The 26974-nt window shown below is 44.2% G+C and overlaps 2 protein-coding genes and 1 long non-coding RNA gene across 9 annotated transcripts in view; 1 reads left to right on the top strand and 2 right to left on the bottom strand.

The window, feature by feature from the left end:
• LOC111840123 (adhesion G protein-coupled receptor D2) overlaps positions 1-12807 on the bottom strand; it is a 70140-nt gene extending 57333 nt beyond the window's left edge. For 4 of the 6 annotated variants that reach the window (XM_023804623.2, XM_023804628.2, XM_023804622.2 and 1 more), the window contains exons 1-16: positions 12483-12806; positions 12355-12382; positions 11721-11942; positions 10934-11566; positions 8932-9066; positions 8075-8160; positions 7543-7824; positions 7343-7454; positions 6830-6955; positions 3931-4033; positions 3537-3648; positions 3033-3088; positions 2809-2935; positions 1588-1691; positions 742-844; positions 290-443 (exon numbers count right to left, since the gene is read on the bottom strand). In XM_023804623.2, the coding sequence (XP_023660391.2) occupies positions 290-443; positions 742-844; positions 1588-1691; positions 2809-2935; positions 3033-3088; positions 3537-3648; positions 3931-4033; positions 6830-6955; positions 7343-7454; positions 7543-7824; positions 8075-8160; positions 8932-9066; positions 10934-11566; positions 11721-11942; positions 12355-12382; positions 12483-12515 (2416 nt within the window). In that variant the 5' untranslated portion in view covers positions 12516-12806. Of the gene's footprint in view, positions 1-289; positions 444-741; positions 845-1587; positions 1692-2808; positions 2936-3032; positions 3089-3536; positions 3649-3930; positions 4034-6829; positions 6956-7342; positions 7455-7542; positions 7825-8074; positions 8161-8931; positions 9067-10933; positions 11567-11720; positions 11943-12354; positions 12383-12482 lie in introns of all 6 variants that reach the window. The other 2 variants (XR_002837306.2, XM_023804626.2) reach the window with 2 other exon arrangements.
• Positions 4759-6268, top strand: LOC140578478 (uncharacterized). Its single transcript, XR_011982661.1, has 2 exons — positions 4759-5079; positions 5703-6268. It is a non-coding gene; the product is annotated as an uncharacterized lncRNA (long non-coding RNA).
• Positions 12808-13076: 269 nt separating the features above from the next.
• kif14 (kinesin family member 14) lies at positions 13077-26890 on the bottom strand. 2 transcript variants are annotated; one of them, XM_023804660.2, is made up of 30 exons: positions 25229-26890; positions 24555-24809; positions 24309-24396; positions 24086-24184; positions 23764-23816; positions 23617-23647; positions 23377-23484; positions 22778-22894; positions 22548-22666; positions 22212-22384; positions 21886-22033; positions 21702-21765; positions 21422-21606; positions 20729-20831; positions 20473-20630; positions 20023-20170; positions 19776-19928; positions 19469-19643; positions 18685-18778; positions 18402-18534; positions 18079-18179; positions 17725-17859; positions 17540-17634; positions 16955-17185; positions 16352-16539; positions 15895-16047; positions 15425-15547; positions 15050-15124; positions 14613-14748; positions 13077-14148 (listed from the first exon to the last, which is right to left on the bottom strand). In XM_023804660.2, the coding sequence occupies exons 1-30, from the start codon at positions 26209-26211 to the stop codon at positions 13760-13762; spliced, it is 5013 nt and encodes a 1670-aa protein (XP_023660428.2). In that variant the 5' UTR covers positions 26212-26890; the 3' UTR covers positions 13077-13759. The 2 variants fall into 2 exon arrangements, with proteins under 2 accessions (XP_023660428.2, XP_023660430.2); XM_023804662.2 differs by lacking the exon at positions 17725-17859.
• Between the last annotated feature and the right edge of the window lie 84 nt (positions 26891-26974).

Genomic DNA, 26974 nt, shown 5'->3' with positions numbered 1-26974 from the left:
CAGAGGGACTGTCCAGAAAAGTGCTCCAGCCTCATTCATACCTCACACATCCATTCATTTTGAAATACATCTTACAATAAACAATGACTATATCTAAACTACTAAACTGATAAAGCAAAAATTAGATTTTCCAAATTTTTACCCGTAAACAATCTATGAAAGGGGCAAAACATAAATACACTGTCATCCAAAACAATCATGACAATAAAAAGCTTTTCTGGAATCTCCTGAAAGTCACATGACTCAATGAATGACACATGGAAGACAGTCACCAATAGCATGACATTACCCCAGCCAATAAGGTAGTAGTACTTCATGTGTCCTGCCTCGCTCAGGTTGACCGCCACCACCTTGCTCCATAGCAACAGGCCCTCCACCAGCATCCAGCTGAAAGCTGCCATGAAGAAGAGGTGGAGGAGAGCTGCCACTAGAGTGCAGGCCACCTGGGGAAGGGGGGTTGGGGGTGAAGGGGCAGAAGGTTAACTTCTGAGCCTACACCCCTGACTGAAGATAGTCTGGCGTTTGATGGCCATGTTTCGGCTCATGTGCATCATGAAACGGCGGCCCTGACCCTCACCCCGAGCCAAGGACGTAACATAAGGACCATCACCACAGTACCCACAGCAGACAAACACGGCTCCCAATGAAAACCAATTGTGTGATAAATCTATCAGTCTTGTGTGGGGTGAGGCATGGCTGCTGGGCCAATGCGAGAGGCAGGATTGGTCTATGGAAACACACCTTGTTAGTGGCAACTGACCCGCTGCATAGCAGGACTATCTGAGCGGCTGCCAGAGCGACGAACAGATTCCTGTGGACGGTGTTCCGATCCGATTTGGGAATACTGCGGGGAATCAGGAGAATATGACCACAAGTCAGCATCAGTGTCCTTTCAGAATTCCACGTGGCTCTCACATAAAGACTTTGTTTTTTCAATGAAGAATAAAACTTTTGCAGAATCACAAGTTCACCTAAACCACATGTTTTTTTTTTGTTTTTTTAAATCATAAGACTGCTGGAAGGAAACACAGAAAATCATGGGAAGGACATGCAAACTCCACAGACAGAGCCAGAGCAGGAATCAAAGGCCAAGCAACAGGGGTGTGAGGCAACAGCGCCACCCACTGGTCCACTGGCCCTCCTCAGTACCCTCTCTGTATATCTATGTTCATTAAATATTTCCAGCATCTTGGCATGAACTGGCTGAACTCTTTAGAGTAGACCATAAATTTCTTAATTAGTAAGCCCTGATGGCAAACGCCTCATAGGATCTCTCTCGGGAATCCTGGGGGTTAATTAACTTTCCCGGTAATGTCGTCATAAAACCTCACCGCGGACACGCGCAGACAGCTGTGAGCGTAAACTAATTACAACATAAGCATCGCTCGATGACCGGACGCATGTCACGACAAAGCTCTACTGACAGCGGCAGCCTCTACAAACAGAAGGCGGACCCATGAAGGAAATCGCCACGGCGACGGTCTGGGCAGTAATTAGCTGGACGTGTGAGCCCTGGGCCGTCAGCCCAGCAGTCGCTGCCTGATGGGACCGTCATTCAGTGGAGGCTTTTCTATGGAGTTCACTCACTCGAGGACCGTAAAGAGCATCAAGGTGACTATCAGAGCGCAGAGAGATGCTCCACACCCAATGAAAGTCAGCTTGGTCAGGATATCATCTACCTCCACGCTCCACTGTGGGGGAAACACGAAAAAGGACATCAGTTAACACACAGATGTTATGTGATATTCTCAAAATTCATGGGTACTACAATTTTTTACCTAGGGATGCAACTGCTAACGCTAGCAGGATTCTTGTCCTTGGCTACAAAACTGCTAGGGTCACTCCAGGGCACCTTATCCTCAGCCCCTACCAGAGCGTCATGGAGTGCAGGTGGACTGAGGTACGCAGCTAAAAATACCACCACCAATGGCTATGCAATTATAAAGACAGTTTCTGGAAATTTCTCATAAATGCAACAACAACACAAAGCACCAAAAAAGTTCCAGCATAGTTTTTGTTAGCAACTACTTATAAAAAGATGCTTCCATCGTTCTCAAACTAGAACTCGGTGGAAATTAGTGGAAGAACATTTTAAACTGAATTTGAGAAAACACTTCTTTACACAGCATGTAGTTAGAGTATGGAATAATCTTCCTGTTCATGTAGCACAAGCTAAAACCCTGGTTCCTTTAAATCAGAGCTAGATAAGATTTTAACAACTTCGAGCTATTAGTTAAGTTCTCCCCAAACGAGCTTGATGGGCCGAATGGCCTCCTCTGGTTTGTAAATTTCTTATGTTCAGTCCTGGGGGGGACACACAGACAGTGCATGTTATAGCTCCCTCCCTGGAGGGATCAAAATGTGGACCATCTGGGGGGGTCACAGAAATCTGGATAAAGAAACATTGGTTTAGCCTGACTAAGAGTGACACCTGCTGGAAATATAAACTCAATGCGGCGCATGATTCTTCAGGAATTCATGGCTCCTAAACTTCAGGTTGGGAACCAAAAGCAAGTCCATGTAAACAATGTGACCCAACACGATCACACATATTATAAATATTATACCATTTAAATAATTTTCAAATATTTATGAAATGAATGCACTCATTTACTGGCCAGTGATCAACAATATTTTGTAACCCCACGCTGTTACGGTGTACAGACCGCATTCTTGATTCAGAGACCCTCTGCATCTGATTTCAGTCTGTCACACCCAAGACATTTTCACAGCTGGACAATCCATTTCATGCAGCAAATTCCATTCTTCTTACTGCCAACTCTGAGCACCATCTGTGGGACGCAGTACCTTGGGCTCCATGTAATTCATGAGCACTGCGAAGTTGGTGGTGTGGCGGCAGACGCAGGAGGTTGCGGCCAATTCGGTGTGAATGACCTGGCAGCCCTCGCTTGACCAACCATCCAGATGTTGGCTCCTGGGGACATTAGTCAGGGCCGTGTAATTCACGCTTGCTTGGTGCTTTCACGGGGCCTGCAGCTGTACGTGCCACATCTCCATAACATCATACTTACATCAGGCTGAAGTTCCAAAACACACAAACAGGCTTGATGGACAGCGGGGCGTCCACCTACAGCAAAACACATGTCCCCATTGCGACTGCTTTTAAGACAGAAATAGAGTCACCTGACTTGAGCGATTGCTAGCTAATGAAAGTTCCTCCTGGGCGTGCAAATTTCAACACTTTAAAATCTATTACAGTGAAATCTACTAGTTCATAAATAAAACTTAATAAAACTTAATAAAGATCCTTCATTGTTTTGCACAGCACTCACCGTTTCCATTGCACTGTTGACATATTTCTCATAATTGTGCCACTGTGCCACCCCATATTGATGTACCTTAATTTATATTTGTGCTTTGTGTTTAATTTGTTTTTATCAATCAGAAGGTTAGGCAGTAAGCGTATAATGTAACTGACTGTTTTCTATGCATATGACAAACTCTTGAATCTTAATGACGTTTTTATTAAGCATCCTGCAATGGAAGGGGATACTGCTTCAATTCTTTACACTCACCAGACTGACTGTAGACAGGGTGTAATTGACGGAAACTGGGATGTTTTGTCTCCTTGAGGAATCTCGCACCGTGGCGGATATGACGGCAGTGGCAAGTCTACCTGTGTGAGGGCTGGGAGAATAGCCACAAAGAGTCAACCAGACAAACGGCGAAGGCAGGTCAGGCGAAGAGAAGACACAACCGTCACCTGCTTGATGAACACGTCGCTACATTTTTTCAGCCAGATTTTTCTTAACTAAAAGCAGATTCTTCCCAGCATCTTTGTTAAAGAAGACTGGGGGAAGACACCTGCACTTGGCATAATCAGAAGAAGGTACTTAAAGTGTCAACGTCCTACCAAACAGCTTAGCTTACTTCAAAATCTAAGCAGAAAAAAACGGTAGTTACACCTACTTCTTTTCTTTCTCACTCACTGATAAACGATTCTGGTACTTCTTCAACTGGATGTCCGTGAGGTTCCTATAATACACGCGGATGAAGATTACATCTTCTAGACCTACCAACAAAAGATACAGAAAGGGTTATTAAATTCACTGCAAGAGCAAGACAGCAGTCTGGGAGAATTAATTGATTATACAGCCATTACATTACGTCAGATTGGAGAAAAGATTAAATCCTATCAATTTTTGCGTGATTCTTACTCAGCTCCTTTCTGTTTTTTAACAAAAAAAATGGAATGCCAGTCTGATTCAGTAACAAAAAGCCTGGGTTGAAGTCAGTAAGGATTTCTAGTAACTCCAGAAGGTATTTCCTGATTGCAATATGGCCGTCCTGGCTGGGTGTGATGGCTGTTGACTTGGAGCTACAGCAGAGGATTAGTGCTTCTGGGATGAACAAGAAAATGTCTTCGTCCATTTTTAAAACCATAACAGTTTGGGTAAAACTACTCTGCAGTTAACAGTTTCTTTCCTAAAGCTGTGAAATTATTGACCCTATTCTCATAATGCTTAACCATCTGTACTAAATACTGTCGGTCTTGTCTGGACTTGTATTGTACTGTATGTCGCTCCATCTGTGCTTTGTGTTATAATTATAACTTACAATACAATATGTGCATTAATGTATCCAATCCCACCAAACATGAGACGTCCATCAGACGTGCAGATCATGTCTAGATGGAGTCGGTCGGTCCAGAACCATATCTGGACGTCTACACAACGTGCAAATCAGGTGCAGTATCTGCACGTCTAACTCTGACCCCTCTTGGACGTAGATATGTAGTTCAAGCTGAACGTCTAGGTAGGCGACTTTTGGAAATTTGTAGACAGATCGTCAATTCCATGTAAACATTGTCAGCGTCAATTCTGGTGCCTATTGTAGCTCATGCTGTTGTAATTTTAATGTTTTAAAATGTCCAAAAATAAACTGCTACACGTAAGCAAATCCCATAATCACAATTTGCCGATGCACGTCCGGTGTGTGGTTTGGCCAAGTTCTGTTGCCGTAGCGCTAAAAATTTTTTTAAAAAAAGCCGACACCGTCTTTTGCAGTAAAACGGTTGTGAGAAACTGCACGTCGTTGTGGATAAGTTTAAAGTTTAAGGTAAGTAGTATTTAGCATTGTTTAGTTGTGTACATTGTTTAATAATCGCATTGCTGACTTTTTTGCAAACCAATATGTCCACATAATTAATCTGAAGGTAAGACACATCTGTACATATGGAACTCCAAAGTGTTCAAAAGTATTATGAAATACAGCTCATTATTGTGAAATATATTGCATTCTGTTATATAAATTTACTTATTGTGAAATATGATTTCATATATTTTTAGCGCTCTTGTGAGCACAGAACGACTTCCATTTTGCAGTAAAGCGGGAAAAGTAAAGTATTTCATCATTCAGCGTCATGAAATGATGAAATAAGGCATCATGAAATGATGAAAAACGGCATTATGAAATAAATACTGATTTTGAAAAAATATATATACATATTTCACAATAAGAAGTAGTGCTAGGCGATAAAACGATCTCGATTTTTTTTATCGATAAAAAAATGAGGATGATCACGATGATACACACAGACTATAAAACTCGATCAACCAAGTTGGCTCCGTTTTATAGAATGCGCTGAGACAGACAACTTGATGGCCTATCGAGCAGAGGTTTACTGAACGCTAGCAAAACAGCCAAAAAATAATCAATGGGTGCGTTCTACTTGGGCTTAGGTCTGTCTGCAGCTGACGCGACGTGGAACGCGATCTGCCGGCGGCTGCAAGGGTGGAGTATAAACTGACTGCAGCCAAGTCGGACTACTTATACTCCTCGTAGTCTGTGACACCTGACTGCAATGGCAGCACTACCAGAAGGGTGTAGATAAATCTATACAAAAATCACCTGCACGCAAATTACTTCTTTTACAATAACCAACTCCTGATACAAACTGTTAGCAGTGAAATTAATAATAAAATTATTGTGTATTGTGGCTCTGTGTAAAAAGATAGCTGCCAGGAAAATTATCAAATACATGTATTTCAAGGATTCAAAGTTACTATTGTCATGTACTCAGTACAATACAATTCTTACTTGAATGCCTTCTCAGACTGGACGATTAAACCAAATAAAGCAGCGCAACATCACAGTAACTATGTGTATTGAGTGAATTATTGATGTTTAAATTCACTTAGTTTTTGGTTTAAATGTATTTATTTTTGCTGTGATGTTGTAAGACACAAGGAGAGGGGGAGGTGTGTTATCATCTGATCTGATACTCCCAATAAAAATGTATTAAGAATGCTGTGTGAGACTTTTTGTACTGAATTTGCTTAGTGATACTAGGTTATTGGGGTGAAACATAATATGGTATTAGAATATATAGTGGGGATTATTTTGTAATGAATAAAGCTGTAAATACATAAATTACGTCTAAAGTAAGTCTATGTGTGACGTTAAAACGACGTCTACACCGACCATTTCCGGACTGTTTTTTCACCTTATACAGACGTCTTATAGTTGTCATAACTGAACATCCAGAGGACGTCTAAAAAAGACGTCATAAAAACTTTCATTCTGCACCCTCTGAAGACGTCTTTTCTACGGTAGGCCAAGACGTCTAAAAGACGTCATTTCAACGTCATATTGTTTGCTGGGATGGGAATGACCAGACACACCAGAACAAATTCCTTGTACATCCTTGATAAAATAAATAATGATTCTCAGGAGTCTTACCACAGGCTTTGACCCGAAATCCAGTGGTTTAAACTAATTTTTTTACCATCATGCCATCTTGCCTTCCTGGAAGCGGCTACATGCTGAGAAGACAGACAGCGCACAGGGGGAGAGTCCCAGAGCTCACCAAGAGAACGCAGCCGCAGGACTTCCGTGTCGGGGATGATGATCTCGTCCCTGCCGTCTGGTGTGGACGGCTTGAACACGCAGCTGTGGTTCAGCTCTCTTAGATTCTGCTGTTCCAGATTCACATCTGGAAACACCAGCACATGGGACATCACACATAGGGAAAGACCTTGGAGCAATGAAAGTCCGATTTATCAAGTCTAGTCAAGTCACCCAGCAGACGTCTCCCCGCCGCCATAGTAAAAGGCTTTTCCACCGTGTGATTACGGATGCACATGAAATCTTTATCACAGCTCAAGATAACCTTCAAGAATGCCTTCGCTTCAACTTTGTGTTATTACTCAAAGACACAAACACATAAACAGTGTGATTACTCTGGCTATAGTCAACACGATCTAAAAATGTCCACAAAATCTAAATCAGTACTAGAAACATGCGCTAAACTGGCAATAAAGCCGATTCCATGCAGCAGGCGTGGGTCAGAAGGAAAATGGAGAGTGTGCATCACCTATACCTATATTTTTTGATGAAAATGTGAAGTTCGTCCCTTCAGATGACAGCACATCCGCCAAAGATGCCATCAATTTGTCTATGGTTTCTATGACATTAAAGAACCCGATAGACCCCTGCGTGGGAAAAAGGAGGCATCAGAAGTGCCTAATAAGTGCCCACATTTCCTCAGAGAACAGCACATGTCCACAGGGAAATACTGACCAGCTCTTCACCGAGATCCATCCACCGGTCAGCCAGTTCAGCATCGATGGCTTCACTGGCCAGCTCCAACATTTTGGTGGCCAAAGGCGTGATCAGTTCAGAGGGCATGAGTCTCGCAGAGACGTGCATTGACACAAAATCGACAATTTGCATCAGGTAGAGCATGTTGATGGGTGTAAGGATGCCTGGGTCTGTTGCCAGAACCTTCAGCAGCTCTTTCAGGAAGGCGTTCAGCTCAACGATCTCTGACTCAGTTAAGTTCAACCGGTATGGCTCCACCACCTTTTCCAAAAGTCAAACAAACATGAATTAAGACATTTTACACGAATTACTAAATCTCTCTTCTTACAAGAACACACACAAAATATTAACAAACAATCCATAAGATAAGCACGGATAAAAATGACTATCACAGGATGGTACAGTGGTTTTGGAGTACAAGCACTGAAACCTAAAGGAATGCTTAAGACAAAAAAAATTAAAAATACATAACCTAATATTCGGTCTATGCAAGGCCTATATACAGACTTACAGGCTGAGATAGGGGGTCTTTACTCACACTGGAGGAAACTGAAGTCGTGGGAAAGACAATCAGTTTATAAAGACGCTCAAATACATCTACAAAAAAAAAAAAACATGGAGAACCTGAGGTGAAGCTGACATTCAAATAATACAAGTTGAGTTTATCTTGCATGACATTTCCTCAGCTGGAAGCCTGTTCCCTAGTACAATGAGCAATGAACTACACATATGGGTCATTCCAATGACAAATCTTCACACTTTCAGACCTCATAGTCACAGATTTTAACGAAACTTGACATGCTGATTTGGGCACGAGTAACTCATGAAATTGAAATTGGTCATGTCTGGGATCAATATTGAGGGAGATTTAAGTGAAAAGTTAAAAATGTAACTTTTTTTTTTGGGGGGGGGGGGGGTGCTATGCGTTTGACTAGTTATATTTACCTGTAAATGTAAGCTGCACAGAAGTGGTTCTTATATTGTTTTAAAGTTATTGTCCAGCTTTATAGATCGAACAAATAATATGCCATCCCCATATGAATAATTACTATGTAATAACCGATTAAAATATTAAAAATTCAATTTAAAAAAAATCTCTCAAAATTGATCAATTTGCTAAATCTAGATCATAATGTCATGAACATCTCCAGACAATTTGGTCTTCGGTTTTTGAATAGTTGCTCAGATATCTTGCCGGAAAAGCAGCGTCACATGGTTTCATATCACTAATGGGCCTTTTTAATGGCAGCCAAACTGACATGAGGTAGTATAAGAAGCACAGGTGTAAGTAACATTAAGGTTACAAATTTGCTACACTTAAACATTTAAACACTAGACAATCAAGCACAAATGAACGCTAAAAATTACCTTTTTCATACTGACAAATTGCCCCTTTTTGCTTCTCACAGTGATCACTGCTCAGGGTCCCAGTTAAAGGGTTAAAGGTCATGCATTTCCTGCGGTTTGTCACATTAATAAGCCCAGGCATGGCATTTCTGTTACCTGGAATTAAAAAAAAAAAAAAAAAAAAAAAAAAAAGGAGGAGATGCAGGGTTGGGGCAACATGGTGGAGCAGCAGTTAACACTATTGCCTTACACCTCTAGGACAAAGGTGCGAGTCTCCGGCATGGCTCCCTGTGTGGAGTTTGCATGTTCTCCCCATGTCGTCGTGGGGTTTCCTAATGGCCCGTAGGTGTGCATGTGCCCTGTGACGGGTCGGTACCCCATCCTGGGTTGTGCTCAAGGGAGCTTCCAGGATAGGTGCCAGACCCCCCACGACCCTGAATAGGACAAGTGGTTTCAGAAAATGAAGGGATGGATGGATTCAGAGGAGTGAGAGATGCTGATTGTGATTCACGTAATCTAACAAGTAGATTTAGATTCCCATACCGAAGTGATGAAAGTACCCTTAGGTGCAAAGTTTCAGCAAGCAAATAAATACAATATATTGGTTTTAATAGAGCCTTTGCTAAATGCAGACTTTAGTCATAATTCAACTGGAGAAAGAAGGTAGGTATGTGTCCAGTTCCGGAACATTTTGGTTTGATAAACAAGTAGCTTAGTTGGCAAGAAATCTTGCACAAGAAGCCAACTGATAAATGGGTGGCATGATTTAAGCCCCCACTAAGGAAAAGTAGATCATCTGTATATCCTAATAAAACTTTGCTGGCCTGGAGCCAAGCAACCGTGACATCATTAAAGGTGGGCAGAGTAACCAAGGCAACTTTAAATAAATAAAACGGCAGAAAGCAAATCTGGAGTTGTGTGGGCTGCTGAAGAAATTACAGCTCTTTTGGCATTCTGGACTTCGCAAGGCAGAAAAAATGTATGAAGATATAATGGAAGAACTGTGAGTTGCTGGATTTCAACAATTAACAGAGCAAATAGTCAACAAGCTTAAAAAAAAACTGAAAAAGGACTACAGGGACAAAAAGCAGGATCTTTCAGCATCTGAAAACACAAGATGTGTTCTGCCATTGTTGCTTTATGTAGTAGGCGTGGTTTGTGACAGTGTTGTCACCCAACTCCCACTGGGCTCCCAAATCAATGGAAATGCCATTCACTTCAGCACTGTCCAGTGCAGTGCAGTGGAAAAGGGGTAACCCATAGAAAGTACCAGCGTTTTTCTCTCCGGAACACCTGTGCTCCTCAATATCTGCTGGTACTGAACAACAAGGGGAGTACCGGCACCTGGTACTGAACAACAAGGGGAGTACCGGCACCTGGTACTGAACAACAAGGGGAGTACCGGCACTGGTTTTTCCCCACTTAAAGCACTGCAAGAATCACTCTGCCCATATAATGAATTAGTTACATGGAAGATGTCTGAAGATTAAATAATATTTTGGAAATATTTCCGTACATTTTAGAAAAGCACACAGCAGCACAGACGACCTAATAAGCCTGCAGAATTGGGCCAATGTGCAACCTTTCCAATGACTGGATCAACCTGAACTGGGATCCAATATGTCCGGCGTTATCTATATATGTACATTTGCCTTAAGCCAAAAACAACTGAGAAGCCAGCACTATGTTATTTCTGACTTTTGCTTTAAACGTTTTGCCATAAACTGGCGTTACTTAATATCACACTGTTTACGAGACAAAGAAATGCAATAAAAAGATATTACACACACACTGAAAATGGAATAGCAGCGTCTGATCTGTGTCTCATCACAAAGGGCGGATTTTGAAATTACAGCACAGATAAAAAATCCGCTGCTATCAGTTCCAGCTTCTCTAATTAGGTCTGCGTGGAGACACACCCAGGGCCCGCTGGCTGAAAGCTGGAGTTACGAATCCCAGTAGATGTAGGCTAGTGATCTCACCCGGACATGTGCAGCCAGATGGAAAGTGGCCAAAACTTTACCTTCACATGAGTCTCCCCAGTGCGTCTTCAGGGACCCATCCGTCTCAAGGGCGGAGAAGTTCCACTTATAAACCAGTCCAGAGGAAATGGTTGAACAGCCTTTTTCCAAGGAGTGGATCTCACTGATGTTTAACTCCCTCTCCCAAATGTTAAGCTGTGTAATGTTCCAAGAAAAGCCCTCCTTCGATAAGTTGTTAAGGGCGCCATGGGGCTGACCGATAACGAACAGGCCACCGCCATCGATGCTGCTGCCGTTAGAGCGGTCGCCGCCCTCCCCCTTAACGTTGCCATCGGCAGTGATGGACCATTCGCTTCCATTCCGCCTCCACCTCACGCATACCGTGTGCCAGCGACCATCGTTCTCAAAAGCCGGTGAATAGGATTTGGGTCTTCCGTGCACTATCACCACCAGACTGATAAGGTCCCCGGGGGTCACAGAAGCCTCAACCCGAAACCCGTCAGAGGATGATGGTATGGAGTAGGAGAACAGGCTGAAGTTCCTGTAAAAGCTTCGATCGAGCTGCAGTCGCGCGCACAGCGTCATGATGCCCAGGGGTGGGAAGGGGTGACGGATGCTGGCATGTGTGTGATTACTACTGGCTGAGAACTCCAAAATTAAGGACTCAAAGTCACCTTAAATCAATAAAAAACATTAATATTAGCCTACAAAAATACACGCTCTTTTATACATACAGATGTCGCTAAATGTAAACGGAATACAAATAGATTTTAAAAAGGAAAAAAAAATGAAATGCAAAAAAGTTTATATAAACACTACATAACTCACCTTGGGAAAGTTTATTTTCAATCCAGACTGGCTGCGTTACATTCAATAACTGCCATAAAATATCAATGTCTTTCCCAAACGCCTGGATTATGACTGCCAGGGATCCGGATCTGTTCTGACACGCAAGGCGGGAGTCATGCCAGGGAAGCTGGTCCCGCACGTACTCATAATAAAATTCTCCCAGTTTGAGCACAAACCTGGTCTGTAGCGTCAGCCCAGATTCTAATCAAGCGATAAAAAAAAACCAACAGGTGGGACGTTTATAAATTAAAACATCCTCAATATCATTTGACGATGTCGTTAGTTTTTATTACGTCATCACCAGTCTATCGTGGGGGACATTACTGAATCATATTCTGAAACACTTTTAATGACTTTACATTTACATATAAGGATATTGCGGGGGCTTCGTCTGACTTAGAAATTGTTTGGAGACAGATTAACTCATTTATTGGTTTGGGGAAAACACGAAATAAACGCATAAATATATAAAATGCAAACCCGCACTGACAACTTGTTTTGAAAAATTATATACTGGGGAAAACAGGAGAAATCACTCGTACTAATTAACTCAGTCATGTTCTGCTTCATTTCTGCCATGCGTCTATTTCTGTGCAATATATTTGAGTCTTACCTCTAACGGTACAGTGCAGAAACCATATCTGTAAAACAAAAAGGGGGAAAAAAAAAACACGAATGAAGCGCACAGTTCCATCAACTCCCAAAAGTTAATAAAAGTTTCAGGTCGACGAAGCTACTTACGGTAAAACCAAAACAGATGCCGGACCCCCGCATCTTTCAGCCTGAAACAAAACTCCAGTTTGCAGGGGTACCGTTTTATTGGCGTAAGCAGATCTCACAAAACACCCCCTACACATATATCCAGAAAAGAGAGCAGTCGGAAAATGTAAATTTTAAGCGACTTGTTGAAAAGCATATCCGACTCCCGGAGTCTCTCCGCCGGGCAGCATCTGCAAACGGCGGGCGGCTCTCGCAATAAGCTGGATCCCATACGGCTTCTAGTCAGGAGGGGAAACCCAGATTTCAGCGCAGTGATCCTGTCCCAAACCCCGAGGAACCTCCTAGTTGACATCAACATGTGAGAATTCATTGACCGATACTGGGAGGGGTGTAATGGGGAAATGTAATGAAGTAGAGGCACAGCTGGCGATAGTTTTCACGGTATAAACTTCTATTTTTTCGGGTTAGAGCAAAGGTTAGAGACAGTCGGCCTGCTGGCGGTTTCTCTCCAGTCGCTGGGATATTGCCAGTATGAGAACTGAAAGGAATTAACCTCTAATTTAAAGCAACGAGAAAATGCTTTTCTGTATCGGAAGAAACGCAAACACTCAAGGATCACACTTGTGAAATATGTGCATTTATTTTTGTGTTGTCATCCCAAGCTGTTAAATGAAACATGATTCCTAATAATCTCTCATTTAACGCAAATGATCCAATTTTCTCGCACACCAATCAGAAAAGACATTTATAAGCTCTGGCAGTACAGGTGCATAAACAGACTTAATGCCACAAGACCAACATAAACACCGAGGACAAACAGCCAAGTATAATGAACCAAAATCATTACTGAGCCCTGGAACCCATCCGTATATCTATAGCATCTAAAAACATTCGTCTTCAGTACTGTGGAAAAATCATTTGACTTAAGCGAGTGGGGATTACAGCATTTTTCTGAATACCTGAGGCAGCTGCATTTATAAGACACATATAGAAAAACCGGTAATATATTGGGTCTTAGAAAATTAAATAACATGCTCCTGTTTTACTCTTGCTTGCCTTGCGGCCCATTGCTACAGCTATGTAATAGTGTAAAATGAATACAGCCTACTTTCACACAATGACAAAAACAGCTACAGTGAAACTGGAAAGTACAGTTGATTTTAAAATAATGTGCTTTTTATTAAAGCTATTATATTATCAATCTCAGAAAGCATAAATGATGACAGCCATGATCAAAACGTGCCCAGTGCATTGAGGGAAAATAGACGTTAAAGGGATTTGGTGAGGGGGGGGGGTGATTACACCCACCGGATATCACCAGTAGACAACGGCGCCTCTGACGACAGGGTGTACACTATTTTGCGGACAGTTCGGTTCTTCCTGGTGCCGCCCGGCGCGGAGTCACCCTCGTTCCGATCCACCGCTCTGCCAGCCGTCTCCAAGGCGCCGGTCTCGCGGGCCAATGGCACGCTCTTATCGCACGTGGGTTCGAACGCGGCCAACAGAGACCGCATGGCGGCATGCACAGCGTCCCCGGCCTCCGCCACGTCTCCTGCAGAGCGCTGCGTGCTTCCAGTCGCAGACACAGGTCCCTGGTCCTTGTGGAGGCCATTTATAGCGTCAGCGATCGTTCTCGAAGATGAGCAGATTACTTCCCTCCAACTGATAATACTGCCATTTTCTTTTACTGCAAGTCAAAAAGGTATTTCAGTTAATGCTTTAGATGCCATATGATGGCAGAGAGACTCTGGGCAGCACTGTAGCACAGCACCTGTAGGGTTTTACATTTTCCCTGGTTTCCATGTGGTTTAATGAAGGGACATTTCTAAATTTCCCATAGCATGACTATGTGATGTGTGCCCTGTGACAGGGTGGCCTGTTATCTAGGGTGGTGCCGCACCCCCCCTCCCTTCGGGCTATAACCGAATAAGCCACAGGGGTCCCTTGATCTTGTACTGGTTGACTGGTTATAGAAAATGGATTTCACAAATATTAACATTGTATAAATTAACATTCTTAATCAAGGAAGTGAAGTGACAGTCTGCAGTGCTTAATTAAATTGCTTTAGTAAAAAGAGGCACTTAAAAAGAAAAGGAGGAATTTAAATATCAGGTAAATTCATTATATCCTGGTTGGGCAGGACGCCGTTACCTCTCAGGATCTGTGCAAGACTCAGGCAGATTTGCTTGACTGCCAGGTTCAGATGAAACAGATTAACTGCTTTATTTCTGGCCCAAAGAAGATCTGGTTGTTCAAGAGGTCTGTCCACATCTATATCTGTATTTTGCTGGCACAAGAAAAGTTAAAATTATAATGTTTTGGGGTTGCATTTCAAATTTGATTTAAAATCCACCTCAATAAAATAGATATATATAAATATTACATTTAGAAAAATCTGCCATTAAAAAAGGTTTCCTATTAGGAAATCATGAAAACCATTCTTCAAGAACCACCATGTTCAGTTTGTCATGCTTTGTGGTGCTGGACCAAGATGATGGCCAAAGAGACCAGGATTGGTACCAAAGATAATACCAGGAACCTTTGGCTCCAGCAGAGAACCCAGTAGTCTCACAGAGTCCCATACTTACTGTTGCACTAAAAGCGAAGTACCGCTGAAGGGAAGAACCAACTTCTAATATCCCTGACTTTACATTCTGCAAAACCTGAAACAACAAAATTTAGGTTAAAAATGACCTCCCCAGGTTCCACAGAGAATGTTTAGTTCCCTACAGGGTTTCACTCACAGAACCATGCATGGCAGACGGATAGTTGATACCTTTGGAAATTTTCCTTCAAATGGGATACAGCTACTTTTACATTTAATGTAACACCTTGCTTCTACATGTTCAACTTTTAAACCCCGTTCCTTTGTCACAGAGCTGCCTTTAAATGCTTTGGGTCAGTTGCTGTCGCAGCGAACCCACTTGGAGCTCGAAGGCCATGTTTTATCAGAGGAGCAGCACCTGCGTTCTCGGGGTCATCAGCCGAGCTTCACGCTGCATCTCCTTGGCTTGGGTGATGCCGCCCTGCAGGAGGTGATCTATACCGCTGCAGGTTCCCTCATAGACAGGCGTCAGCACAGAGCACTGGAAGAACAAGGGGTCAAGCTTGTGCTGCTGGAAGAGCGTCGGAGGCTGCCAGTAAACAGCTGAAGCCTCATTAACTCGATTTAACTCACTGGTTCCCAAACTATTCCAAACATGTGCAACTACAATCAAAACCAACTAAAGATACTACTTCTGACTGGATCAAGTTAGTCGAATTTTTGTCATAGTTTGCCAATGAAATTAACACTGGTTCAACCGTTTGGATGCCTCCCCTATGTCGCAAATTTACCCCCCCCCCCCGGTTTGGGTTAACAACAGTATGAGGAGTCATAATGCTTAGTGTTACTGAAAAGTGAGAGGCAGATGTGATGATGTGTGACAAGCACCTTATCAGAGGTCTCAGAGCTCGCTTCTGCGGTGCGGAATTCCATTCCCGTTACGGCTGAAAGGTGACCGATGACCCTCAAGGCCGCGTTGAGGCACCGGCCAGTTTTACTGCGAGCCTCCGTCACCATCGATGAAATTTCAGAATCGCAACCCTGGGAGAACAAATTGTAAAATTTAAGTATAATAAATAATCTTAACGACAAACACATCCTTCCTTGGAGGATAACATACAATATAGACATGCTATATGTTAGAGTTCATGAGAGACATTTCCCTACCGACTGCCAATACTGCAGCTGTTCAATGCCAGAGAATTTTTGCATCATCTACAATTTGATCCCCAAAGAATGTTACTAAAAATGTGGGGTTTTTTTGTTTTGGTTTTTTTTGGTTTTTTATGTACAGCAGCTGAATACTGTATTTTCAGGCGTTGCCATAATCACGAATCCCACCCACCTGGATCAGGAGCTGGAAGTAGCCACCCATCTTCTTGACCTCTGCCTTGAGTTGGTCTGCGGTCTGCAGGACGGAGCTGGAGTTCAGCTTGACGCTGGACACCCAGAGCAGCGTGACGGACGCCGCTCTCTCCATAGCCGACGTGGCCCTCACCAGATGGGCCTGAGCCTCCCTGCTGCTGGCCAACACTAGAGATGACATCAGGTTCAGTATTTTTAGTAAGACACAGGTTGGGGAAGGGATACCATTCTATAAACCCTTAGATATCACAGTCAATGCAAGAGCCAATACTTCAAATCACATTTATTTATTTAGCAAAAGTTTTCATCTAAAGCAACACAGGACCCAGAAGCAGAATAAGCTCAGAATAGCCCTGATTCATTAGGGGTTATGGGCCTTTTGCTCAAGGGCCCAACAGAGAAGTTGTGCTGACTAGAGGATTCGAACCGGCGACCTTCCAATCACAGGCAGAGTGTCCTAACCAGCTGAATCACATACCATCCCCATAATGAAAGCTTCACCCAAACCATCCTTAACGCTTCTGAAAATATGAGGGGCTTTTATAATAATAAAGAAACTGGACTGCAGTGATGTCCTGCTCACAGTTTTCATGGCTGTCCTCTCCCAGGCCTTCATACAAGTCGCTTATGGACTCCAGCGCCGCATGGACGGCCAGGAGGTCAGAGGCCAGCCTGTCAGCCATGCTCTTCTCAGCGCCATGGCATTCAAGCAGCTGTGCTACTGAAGAGCCAATCAGATCCTTACAGATCCCAGCCAGGGCAGAAGTGGGTGCACTGTGATGTAGCGATGAGGGCCTGTTCACCCCCATCAGACCTGGAGAGAGACAGGCGGTCAACTGAACTCATCACCTAAACATCCATTACAGTTATAGGTCGGGCGTTCTTTAATCTAATACAAGTGTATAAATATTAGGGCCCAAAAAAACAGACTTGAAATATCTCATCATAGCTGAAACAGTGTTTTGCGATATTAGGAGATGTAAACTTGGAGTTAATGCTAAAAACATGCAGATTTTAAATATTTGTCCTCTGAGAAGTAGAGGGCGAGTTGATGAATGTTTTTTACAGCTTCTGATATCAAACAAACACGGCCCTAGCAACTGGGAGAAAGGGAGGAGACCACCACATGAGCGTTTGTCTAATACTCAGCAGTGATTTGGAAAGTTACCAGCTTGAGGAGAGGAGTTGAGGGCCTGAATAGGATGCACTCTGATCTCATAGAGACGTCCAGAAATCCTCCTGCTCTTCAGAAGACTTCTACTCCTGGAGGGGGGGGAAAAAAAATCCAAAACAGGTCTTATGTTAGCATCTGCTATCCAAGCTCCAAGCATATCTGAAGTTAACAAGTCCTACTTTAATTTGAGAGATGCGACCTCAGAGCACATAGCCTTCATAGCAGGCACTAAGGCGGAGCTGTCCTCCGCCAGATATAGCTGCTGCAGCTTGGAACGCCCGCAATTCATGCTGCCCACGAGGATGCTGAACACACTGGAAGGGGAGGGTTAGGGAGACACCAGGCACAAAGCGAAGAACACAGGAAGCACGAGGAAGCGGAACCGCAGGCGAGAAAGAACCACGACGCTCGACAGAGACGATTTCAAGCACTGCACTCAGAAGAAACAGAAAATCAGGCCGTTTGATCTGACACTGAAGGCAGCAGCGGGGGCAGGAGGGAGTTCAAGTGCCAGGCAAAAGGGGCTGATTTACCTTCGGCGTGAAAACATGGAAGAGGATGAAGTCGTCGAAAGATCTTGTTCCCACGTGTCATTGGGGTCATAAAAGACATCATCATCTTTAGCTCCATATCCCTGAAAGCAAACAGATTTACTTTATTCCTTCTTAGCCATAGAGAAGATTTCCACAATGACAAACGTCTCATTCCAACTTGCCTGGACAACCTAAGACCCTCAAGAATAAATAAGTAGCATTACTGAGATTATCACTATTCATATATAATGGAACCTTTACGGTTAATATGAAAGAGGCTTGGATGCTGACATTTCCCAAGATGCACTGCAGACAAATCCCACCTGCTCTAATTCCCTCATGGCCGGCAGTTTGCTCTGGAACTTCTCCAGACTCCAGAAGGTGGAGATGCCCAGCTTAGCATTCTGCACCTGAATCTGCGGGTCCGTCTCACCGTCTTTCTCAGGAGGCTCATGCCTGACAGAAAGGGCCACAGGTTACGCTAAGCAGCACCACACAAAGGCCAATAGCATGAATTCATCTGAGCTCTAACATGCATTAAAGCGTAAAAGTGAAATATACTCTGGAGCTCTGAGGAATGCCGAAACACGGCAAAAGCAGCCAAACCTGCTAAACACTGTCTTTTTCCTGAGGTTCCTGCTGATTGTGTTCGCTTCCTCAATCATTACAGACAACTTCATGGTATCCCATTGAGGCTGACCTAAACAAATGTGAAAGTAATCATATCAGACATTGGGCATTTACTTCCTAAAAAGCAGGCCCACACTACTGAAAATGCATAATATATTACAGTCAATAAGAAACTAGGTCACCCATTGCCTTCAGAACATCTCCAGTCCTTCATAGATTGCAGTCATTCTAGTCCTGAACTTTGTCTAGTGGGATACTGGACCATTGTTCAAGAAATGACGCACCCATTTCTTTGAGGGATGAAGGAATCGGAATTGTATGTCACTATCTGAGCTCCAGAAACAATGATGTTTAGATCCGGTTAATGGAGGGGGCACGGAAGGCGTTTGAATTCATCCCAGCGCTCAAGATGTGTTTAATATTGCGAGGACATAATCATCCTTGAATACAGGAACATCATGAGGAAACAAGTGTTTGTGCCATGAAGTTCACTGGGTCTTGGAAAAAAGCCTAATATTACTTAGTTCTGTGTTTCTCAAATCAGTCCTCAGGAACCTCCAGAGAGTCCCTGGAGGGAGCAAAAATGTGGATTGTCTGTCTGGAAGCTAGGAGGAAGGAAAAATGTTAACTGTCTGGGTGTCCATGACAACAAGGTTTGGAAACTGCCTCAGCTAATGTATGAACATGCAGAGCAATCACTAGACTTAACGCCCACAGATTCCCAACCAAGCCGTCCATCATCAGCACTTCCAAATCTTACCAACACATTCTGTCACTTCCTTTGACGTCAGTGCTGGAGAACAGTTTTTGGGGGCATGGTGTTCCTTTAGCTGCCGCTTCTTCTGAAGCCTTTCAAGATCCACTGCAATCTTCCTCTTCTCTGCTTCCAACGCCGCGATGATTTTAGCGTGGCGCACATCGTGGTCGGCCATTGCCTGTGAGCCACAAAGATGATTTCACATTGAATAATCCGAGTACTGGAGAGGCAAACAGTCGAACCCTAAGAGAAGAGACTCCATAACTGTGCTATCTCTAGCAGGTCTACGATCTGGTACACGATCTGGTACCTGCCGTGTGGCCTGAGCCTCCAAATGAATTCGTGTCCTGTTCACGTGCAGCTCCTGCTCCAGCAAGACTTTGGCATTCTGGAGTTCCTCCATTTTGCTGACCACCCGCCTATTGTCAAGTTCCTGGCATTTCTTCCTTTGGTTCTCCTCTTCCTGTAGACAGGCAGGAGAGAAGGGGGGTGGGGGTCAACCTGAGCAGGGCTGACACTCCACCACCATGGCACCAGACATGTGCCAGGCCCCATACCAGCTCACGCTCCAGTGCACTGATCTTGCTCTCATACAGCATCTTCTGATCAGAGAGCTCCTTCTGGGCCACATCTTTAGCAGCCTGTATTCCATGCATCATCTCCTCTTGGGCTTTCAGACGGGCTTCCTCGATCTCTGCTTCCAGCCTGAACACAACACGTGGACCTTTATGGAATTTTACTGGAGAAATCTTCACTAAACATTATAAAAACCAAACCCTTCTGAAACTGGAACACAACTCACAACCCTAAGAACATGAATAGTCACTTCAAATTATGGACTAGTTACACATCAGCAACACTTCACAGAACTAAAACACTGATGGATACCCTACTGAACATAGCAAAATAATGCATCAAAATAAAAATAAGTGCATTTGCAAGTGTATTTTAAACAGAATGTCAAGACCTTACCAAGACACCAAAAAACTGACTTATTAAAGACTTACTGTGCCCTTTGTGAAGCGAGCAGCTCATTTTTGGCAAACTCAAAGTCTTTGTGTCCATCACCTGCCTCTGTCCAGCAGGACACTCGTTTACCGCTGTGCACCTCCACCGGATGGTTGAACCTGAAGTAGTGGTCACCACCAAGGATCACGCGGTCACCCTGGCAGGAGGGGAGACACCAGATACCCAATATCCATCACCCATTCAGAGGTCTCTCTCGGGGACCACAGAATTCTCATGCTACCGTGCAGCACTTACATGGTGCAGGATGGTAGTCTGGGAGATAAGGTCTCCATTCACAAAGGTCTTCGCGTCCTTGATTGGCATGATGCTAACTGTCCCACTTACACTGGATATAACGCTGAGGAAAACAAAACAATACTCTCAGGAGACACAAGAATAGAATGTTCTATAAATAGTCACCATTGTTAATCTGCAATATTCACATGAGGATGAATCAGAAGCAGATATTTTAGGAGAACATGCTCTAACAACTTCCCAATGTTACAGGACAGTGTTATAGGCGAGAGCCTGGGGCTTAACCCAGGCAGCACAGGGCACAAGGAAGGGGTACACCCTAAATGGGATGCCAGTCCATTCCAAGGTACACACCAGCAAACACCTCAGACAACTTAGAAACACCAATTCACCCAACTGCATGAGTTAGGATGAAACAAGAGAGCCATGGAAACCCATTCAACATGGGAAGAACATGCAAATTCCACACACACAGCACTGAGGATGAGATTCGAACCTCCAACTCTAGAGGTGTAAGGCAACAGTTCTACCCATTGAGATTTCATTCCACTCTCGAATCAAAGCCATTAAACCAAAGATACTGTATTTTCTGTAGGTATAGTGACTAACAGAAAAGTTAGTACAAAAATGTTACTTGACAGTAACAGGTGTTAAATTTTAGTACGGCATCAAGTAGAGGAAGCATCAGCTGACCAGTGTTGATCAGCGATGAGGGCCCCCGTCAGCTGAATGTCATGGGCAGACTCAGCTTTGCGCTTCCCAACTTTAGTCTGTCCCTCCTTTATCATGTACAGCAGCATCTCAGACAGCTGAGGATCCTCGTTGAGGTTGACAAGGTTTGGAAGCTGGTTATCCACCTTGAAGGTGATACCTGCTTTCTATTTGGAAGGCAGGAGAATCAACCTCAGGAACTAAAACCAAAGATTATAGCTCAACAAGATTCAAGAATCAAACATGAAATTAATCCAGTTACCTGTAATTCTTTCGTTTCTTCTCTTTTTCGTTTCTCAGCCTGCTCCAGCTTCTCATTCCATGTCCTGGAACAAGACAGCCGTACCCAGACTCAGAAAGCGGTCCGTGTGTCCACGCTTCCCTGGTAACCCAGGTTTATTCAATCTAAAACTCAGCACAAAGTTGGCACAATGAGCAGTAGCTACCTATGAGCCTCAACCATGTCCTTCTCCTGCTGCATCAGCTGCATCTTCAGAGCAGCAATTTCCTGCTGAAACAGCCTCATCCTCTCCGGCCCGACGCCTTGGGAGCTCATCTGTGCGGCCCTCAGTTTCTCTACCTCCGCTTTAAGCTCTGCAAGTGCATTCACATAAAATATGGGTCCCAGAACCCAAACAGTAATTATACTCACACGTTAGTTCAGTGGCTACGATTGACGATTACTTGTATGACAACATATTCCACAGAAACACATTATATTACATTCATACTACAGAGCGACCGCTACGAAGTGAATGGAGGACATACTGACCCCTGATCAGCTTGGCGCTGTTGTCCTCGTTGACCTTCGCCACATTGATGATCATGCGGGCCTGTTTAGCGTAACGCAGCGTGCTCAGGCTCTCCTCCACGCTGCTGCCAGCGGGGCTGACAGTTGCAATCATTGCAGTCTTGGAGTTTCCACCCAGACTCTCTTTAAGAAGCCTAGACACAGACCAGAAGAACTTCACCAATCCACACCCCAATAAAAAACAACTAAATAGGTTACATTTAAAGAAGGATTTTGGCAGAAAAGTCACTGGTAACGTCACCCTTGAGGCTCCCGAGATCCCTGAGAGAATATTTTGTATTTCAGATTTCCACATACCACGTCAGTACAGATTCTCTGTATGGGATGAAGACTCTCTTCCTGGTCTGAAACTGCTCAGACAGAGCTGATATGACCTTCCCCAGTGTTAGCAAGGACTTGTTAATGCTTGCACCTTCCTATGGGAGGACAGGGTGAGAAGAAAAGAACAAAGCAGCATGTAAATTCAATGCATTCTTATCTGCACATTAGCATAACGATTAGAGGACCATTTCGGTGTGGCTCGGTACCCGGAGTCGGTCACCCCAGGTCTGGGCAGAGGAGCAGCGCTCACTGCCTGCGAGGTCCACCAGGTTGATCTTGCTGGTGATACGATGGTCGTGCTCCTCTTCCTCCACAAACTCCCTCTGTACGAACAGGGAACCCGTCAGCAAGTTGCAACCACACAGCTATGCCTGGCTTTTCAAGGCGAATGCATACTTGCGTGCCAGTTACATCAATCAACAATTATTAGGTTCTTGCTTTGTTGGAAATTGTTGCGTAGCTCTTGTTCCGATGTCACTTACACCTGTAACTGGGCATTCATTGGAAGCTCAACCTAGCTGTTCTTGTGCGTTACAAGTTGACTTGCGTTTGTAATATGCTATTTACGTCACTTTTACATTGCTTAGGACAGAAGTGGCTGCTAAACAAATACAAATGTTGATGTCAATTCAAGGCATAAAATTATTCCAACAAGAGACAGGATATTATGCCTGTGCTAACCCCACAACAGTAACAATGGTTTGGTTTTATCTATGGCCATTTATAAAGGATGAGAAGGAAGGGGACCGAAGACGCGATATGAAGTTTTGAGCGAAATGAGAAGGAGAAGAATAAGATCGATCACCTTGGTCTGAGTCATGACGAGGGTGAAGACCGAGTGAGACCTGGAGCTCTTGTCGTTCATGCCCGTCGCTGCTGTGGCCCGTTGCTTATTGCCGAGCTCAAGCCAGCCCTGGAACAGCAGCAGGGTACATCATTTACACTCAGACAATGACCACCGTACCCCAAAGTTACACAAGGTAGGTATAAAGGTATACGAGGAGCAAGAGGGGCAACCAACCAGAGCCAGAACAGGAGCACTCACCTGGATGTCGGTATAGGAGCTCACTACATTCCTGCAGGAGAGCACAGCACATTCCAATGGGTTTACAGATAGTTATCAAGCTAGAAGATGCATAAACACTGAGCAACATGTTAAAAAAAAAATCTGCACGCAAAAGCACATACTTACGCAGAAAGATCGGCAACATATGGCCCATAGACTGGATGTTCCCTGACCCTTAGCTTAGTAGAAAAGAGCAGGGAATTAACAGGAGAAAACATTTATACATTTTCAAGTAGAACGTCACAATAAAAAAAATATATACTGATACTTCATAAACTTTGTCAAATATGTTATCTGACAGGCTGAGGGGGCTTAAATGTTTATCAGGAATCATATTACATCAAGAAACAACTAAGCTACAGTACCACAAAATACTGATTAAAGGACACTACTATCACTAAGTCTGTTTTATGTATTTAAAAAAAAAAAAAGACATCAAGAAACTCACCGGAAGTTTTTTACCATTTTGCTCATCTTTCACGACAAGCAGATCATGAATTCTCTCATTGTAGACTTCAAAGTAGCTCATTTCGAGGTGGCATGTTACCTGTAACGGACACAATTCAAACAGCCTGATGATATAAGGTGATAGAAATATAACCATAAGTACATGCATCTTGGAGAGTTACTGAGAATTAAGGTCATATGAAAAAGTGTTTAAATAAATTCACCTGTTTATTCTCAGAGTTTGTGATTCTAGAAAATACTTCTTCACAGAATCTGGGTATCACACCAGGCTCTTCATCAAAACCCATCATTCTATAAGGGAGGACACACATAAGTCAGTGTAGAAATGGAAATATGCAAGGGACATTTGACAATCATGTCAAAGACTGCATAATAGTGAAATGACCTCCCATTAATGAGATAACAAATGTGAACTCAATAACATGATCAATCTTTGGAATCAAACTTACGTGTATGATTTTCCAGACCCAGTCTGTCCATACGCAAAGAGACAGGTGTTGTATCCTTCAAAAGCTCTCTCAAGAAGAGGTCTTGCTAGCTTCTCATAAATGGTCTGCTGGCTCGAAAAGTCCGGTTTGCACTTATCAACTGAGCAGAAGGAGAAGTCGAAGGTGAAGGAGTAGCACTGCCTAGAATCTGGGTGCTGGACGACCGTTTCCTGGTCCTTCATGAAGACCACCTGTTGGACTTTTTCATTCTTCTCTCTGTATACACAGAAGCAGATGATGTTCAACTTACACCAAGTAAGTTTAGATTTGATTTACAATGACCAAGTTCAAACTATGGAAGGAAAACCATGCAAACCATGGAGTGAACTCCACCTCCACGAGAGGTCTCCAGCTCCAGTCCTGGAGAGCTACTGTCCAGGAAGTTTTCTATCCCACCTGACATCTGATGAGCCACATAAATACCAGGAACTGGTGTGGCTCATCAGAAGCCAGGTAGGATAGATAACCTATTTGACAATTCTCTCCAGGACTGGAGTTGGAGACCCCTGACGTACACAGATCCAGGTTGGGATGTAAAATGCAGCCCACTGAGCCACTGATGAAACAAGCGCAGACAGAACAGGAACACGAGGCAGCGGATGCTTGTGAAAAGACACCATGTCAGACAGACTTACCGGCTGCTGAAAGGCCTAAGTCGCACCGCTACAGTGACGGCGCTGTTCTCCAGTTTACTGGGCTCCTGTTTCGTTAACGCATCCGCGCCGGTGCTCCCTCCCGAAACACGGGCCCCTCCAGCAGCTACACAGCGGGTCGGACCTTCATCCTTACTCCGCCCCGATGCCGCGGGAGTTGCTCCCCTTTTCACCTGAGCAGGCTGTACGCTGGATTTCAGGTTTCCGAACCGGCTATCAGCCCCAGTGTTGCCGGACTGGGCCGAACTTTGCGCCGCCGCCTTAACGCAGCGCCCAGGGTTCTTCTGCCCCTCAGGTTTCACGGACACCACGACGGGGACGTCTCTCCCAGCCAGCCTCTCAAAAAGATCCATTTTTAAACTCACTTTCTCGAACTGTGTCTTTCTATTTGGGGTTGAAAATACTTGACTCTGACCACTTGTTTTCGTGGCACCGGCTGCGTCCCCAGGGGCCTGAGTGACAGCTCTCTGCTGCAGGCGACCCGAAGTCCCATCAGGGCCTTTTCCTGGGGGTTTTTCAGCATTGATCCCATCTCTTCCCTTGCTTTTAAAGCCTGGATCTTTCAGACTAACCGAGCGCAGGATGCCTGTCCCTCGGGGAGTCCTACAGTTCGGTTCGGACAGGACCTTGGAATGAGCCGCACTGGCTCCGCGGGACGACGGCTTCTCTGCGCCCTTGCCGGCGTTCGGGGCCTTTCTGTCCCCCGGGGCGGCCCGGGTTCTGCGCTGTAAACTCAGCCTTTTCACCGCCGCCTCACAGTCGTTCTCGGAGTTTTCCTGAGCCGCCTTCGCACTTTCTTGGGCCCCTTTGGCCTCGGTTTTCCTCCTTTGGAGAGTAAGTCTTTCCCGGCTCCCCGGGGCGCCTTTCTGTGTCCCACACCTCGTCACTGTGGATATTATATACGTTTTGTTGATTTCCCTGGTCCGGCCGGCACACGACGGTTCCTCGTCTTTTTGCACCTCCATGGTTCCAGGATCACCCTCGTTTCCGTCGACAGTTTTAATAAATTATTCCTCGTAAGAGAACAACAGCTGTGTACTTTTATATCTTAATACTTATTTTCAATAAGTTACTTGTAGCATAAAAAAATAAAATATCTAAACGCAGTTGTTTTCAGAAGTCTAGCAATTACATACATTAAATTCCAGCCAAAACGCTTCGTTAGGAAACAAACTCCCTGCAAGTTACGGGTGACAGCGAAATCGAGGGAATACTAACAACTGAACCACCACTAAAACACAACCCGTCTTTTACGTAAACTCTCAGGACTTTTTAAATAAGTGCAAAGAGTGGCAGAAAATCATTAAAACACAGTTCTGCATCCGTAGGCGCAGGCAGGCGGCTTGTAAGCGGACAGTCTCGGATCTGTTTTGGTTTGCGTGGTTTGGTAACTGTGTTCATCTGTCGTATCAACACAAAACACTACAAAAGGCCTCTCGACTACCAAACCACACGCTACCGTTATCCGATAAATGCGATCTAAGCACACGGAAGCATCGGTAAAACACGTTATGTCGTATGACTGTTAGCTTTTTTTTAATTGAAACTGCATAATACGCTAAAAGGCCAGTTAGCCAGCCAGCCCCATAAACTCTCCTAAGTCACCGCGGCGCTTTCAATTTTCAAAACTCTGGGCTGCTTTTACATTGGTCGCCGGTTACGTCACCGCGAAAACACAGGAACACGCCCATTGGACACGCCCTGAGGTCGAAACAGGCGAGACGGTAC

The sequence above is a fragment of the Paramormyrops kingsleyae genome, chromosome 15 (genome assembly GCF_048594095.1).
Source record: "Paramormyrops kingsleyae isolate MSU_618 chromosome 15, PKINGS_0.4, whole genome shotgun sequence".
Taxonomy (NCBI): Eukaryota; Metazoa; Chordata; class Actinopteri; order Osteoglossiformes; family Mormyridae; genus Paramormyrops; species Paramormyrops kingsleyae.
Note: the sequence above shows the minus strand (reverse complement) of the source record. Positions and strands in the feature narration are given on the sequence as shown.